The sequence below is a fragment of the Pyxicephalus adspersus genome, chromosome 1 (assembly GCF_032062135.1).
Source record: "Pyxicephalus adspersus chromosome 1, UCB_Pads_2.0, whole genome shotgun sequence".
In the NCBI taxonomy this organism is placed as follows: Eukaryota; Metazoa; Chordata; class Amphibia; order Anura; family Pyxicephalidae; genus Pyxicephalus; species Pyxicephalus adspersus.
The window spans coordinates 8,332,126-8,333,467 of record NC_092858.1 but is presented as its reverse complement, the minus strand read 5'-3'; the positions used below and the strand labels follow the sequence as shown (position 1 = coordinate 8,333,467).

The following is a 1,342-nucleotide window of genomic DNA, read 5'->3' as shown; positions in this document are numbered from 1 at the left end:
CCCTCGATTCATTCCCTCCCTCTAGCCTTGAGCAGTGGGTGTGGTCAGCTGCGAGTGTAGGCGTGGCGAAGTATTCGGGCCGGCCGGGCGGCGGTGAGTGTCGGTATCAGGATGGCTCCGGCGGTGGACAGGCCCGGGTACTGGGGACCTCCGAGCTCCACACTGGAGTGGTGTGAGGAGAACTATGTCGTGTCCTTCTACATCGCTGAGTTCTGTGAGTACCGGGAAGGGTCACGTGATGTGGGGGCACAGTGCCCTAAGGAGGCTCGGTGTACCCCGGGGGGTGCCAAGGCTGCGGCCTGTGTGTGTGCCAGGGAAGGGGGTACATTGCCCTCCCTCTGTGCTGTGCCCTGTGTGTTCACCTATATGTGAGGTGTCATGGTGTGCCAACCATAGAGTTATATAGTGCCAATGCTGGGTGCCCTCTGTGTGACTGGCATAGATACTGGGTGCCCGCTCTGTACCCCTCTGCCCTTATCCTTCCCCTTCTATACCCTCTGCCCCCCTCTGTGCCAAGCATCTATAGTCTGTACCTGCTTGCTATAGTGCCCTCCCTATGCCCCCTGTCTATAACTGCTGCCCTGTCTGTGCCCACTATCTATAGCATCTACCCTATTGTGCCCCAAGGGTCTGTAGCTTTTACCCTTTCTGTACCCCTGACTCAGTGCCCTCCCCCACTATGCCCACTTTCCATAGCGCCTTCCTTCCCTGTACCCTATGTGTATATAGCATCTGCCCTCTTATTCCAACTTGTCTGCCCTTTCTTTGCCTGCTGTCTATTCTTCCTGCCCGGTGTATATTGCATGTGCCCTTTCTATGCCCGCGGTCTTTAGTGCCTCCCCTCTGTGCGCTCAGCGTTTTTTTTAGCTCCTGCCCGCAGCGTGTCTCGTGCCTAGAGTGTTTCTGTGTCTATAGCACCTGCCCTCACTTTGCCAGTGTCTGTAATGTCTGCCCTGCCTGTGCCCGGTGTATACAGCATCTTTCCACACCTGGTATAGTCACCTTCCTGCCTGTAGTCTCTGTGTGTGGTTAATGCCCTATTTAATGTACAGCGCTGCGTAATATGTTGGCGCTATATAAATCCTGTTTAATAATAATAAAATGCCCACTTTGCACCCAGTGTCTATAGCTTCTGTCTGCTCTATGCTCGGGGTCTATACCTTCTGCCCTTTCCTGTGCCCGGGGTCTATACCTTCCCCCCTTACCTGTGCCCGGGCTCTATACCTTCCCCCCTTACCTGTGCCCGGGCTCTATACCTTCCCCCCTTACCTGTGCTCGGGCTCTATACCTTCCCCCCTTACCTGTGCCAGGGGTCTATATATACCTTCCCCCCTTACCTGTG

The 1,342-nt window shown here is 55.2% G+C and overlaps 1 protein-coding gene across 1 annotated transcript in view; it reads left to right on the top strand.

Moving 5' to 3' along the window:
* The first annotated feature begins 54 nt into the window (after positions 1 to 54).
* ACER3 (alkaline ceramidase 3) overlaps positions 55 to 1,342 on the top strand; it is a 39,071-nt gene continuing 37,783 nt past the window's right edge. Inside the window, exon 1 of the mRNA XM_072401718.1 lies at positions 55 to 214. Within this exon, the coding sequence (XP_072257819.1) occupies positions 112 to 214 (103 nt within the window). The 5' untranslated portion in view covers positions 55 to 111. The remainder of the gene's footprint in view (positions 215 to 1,342) is intronic.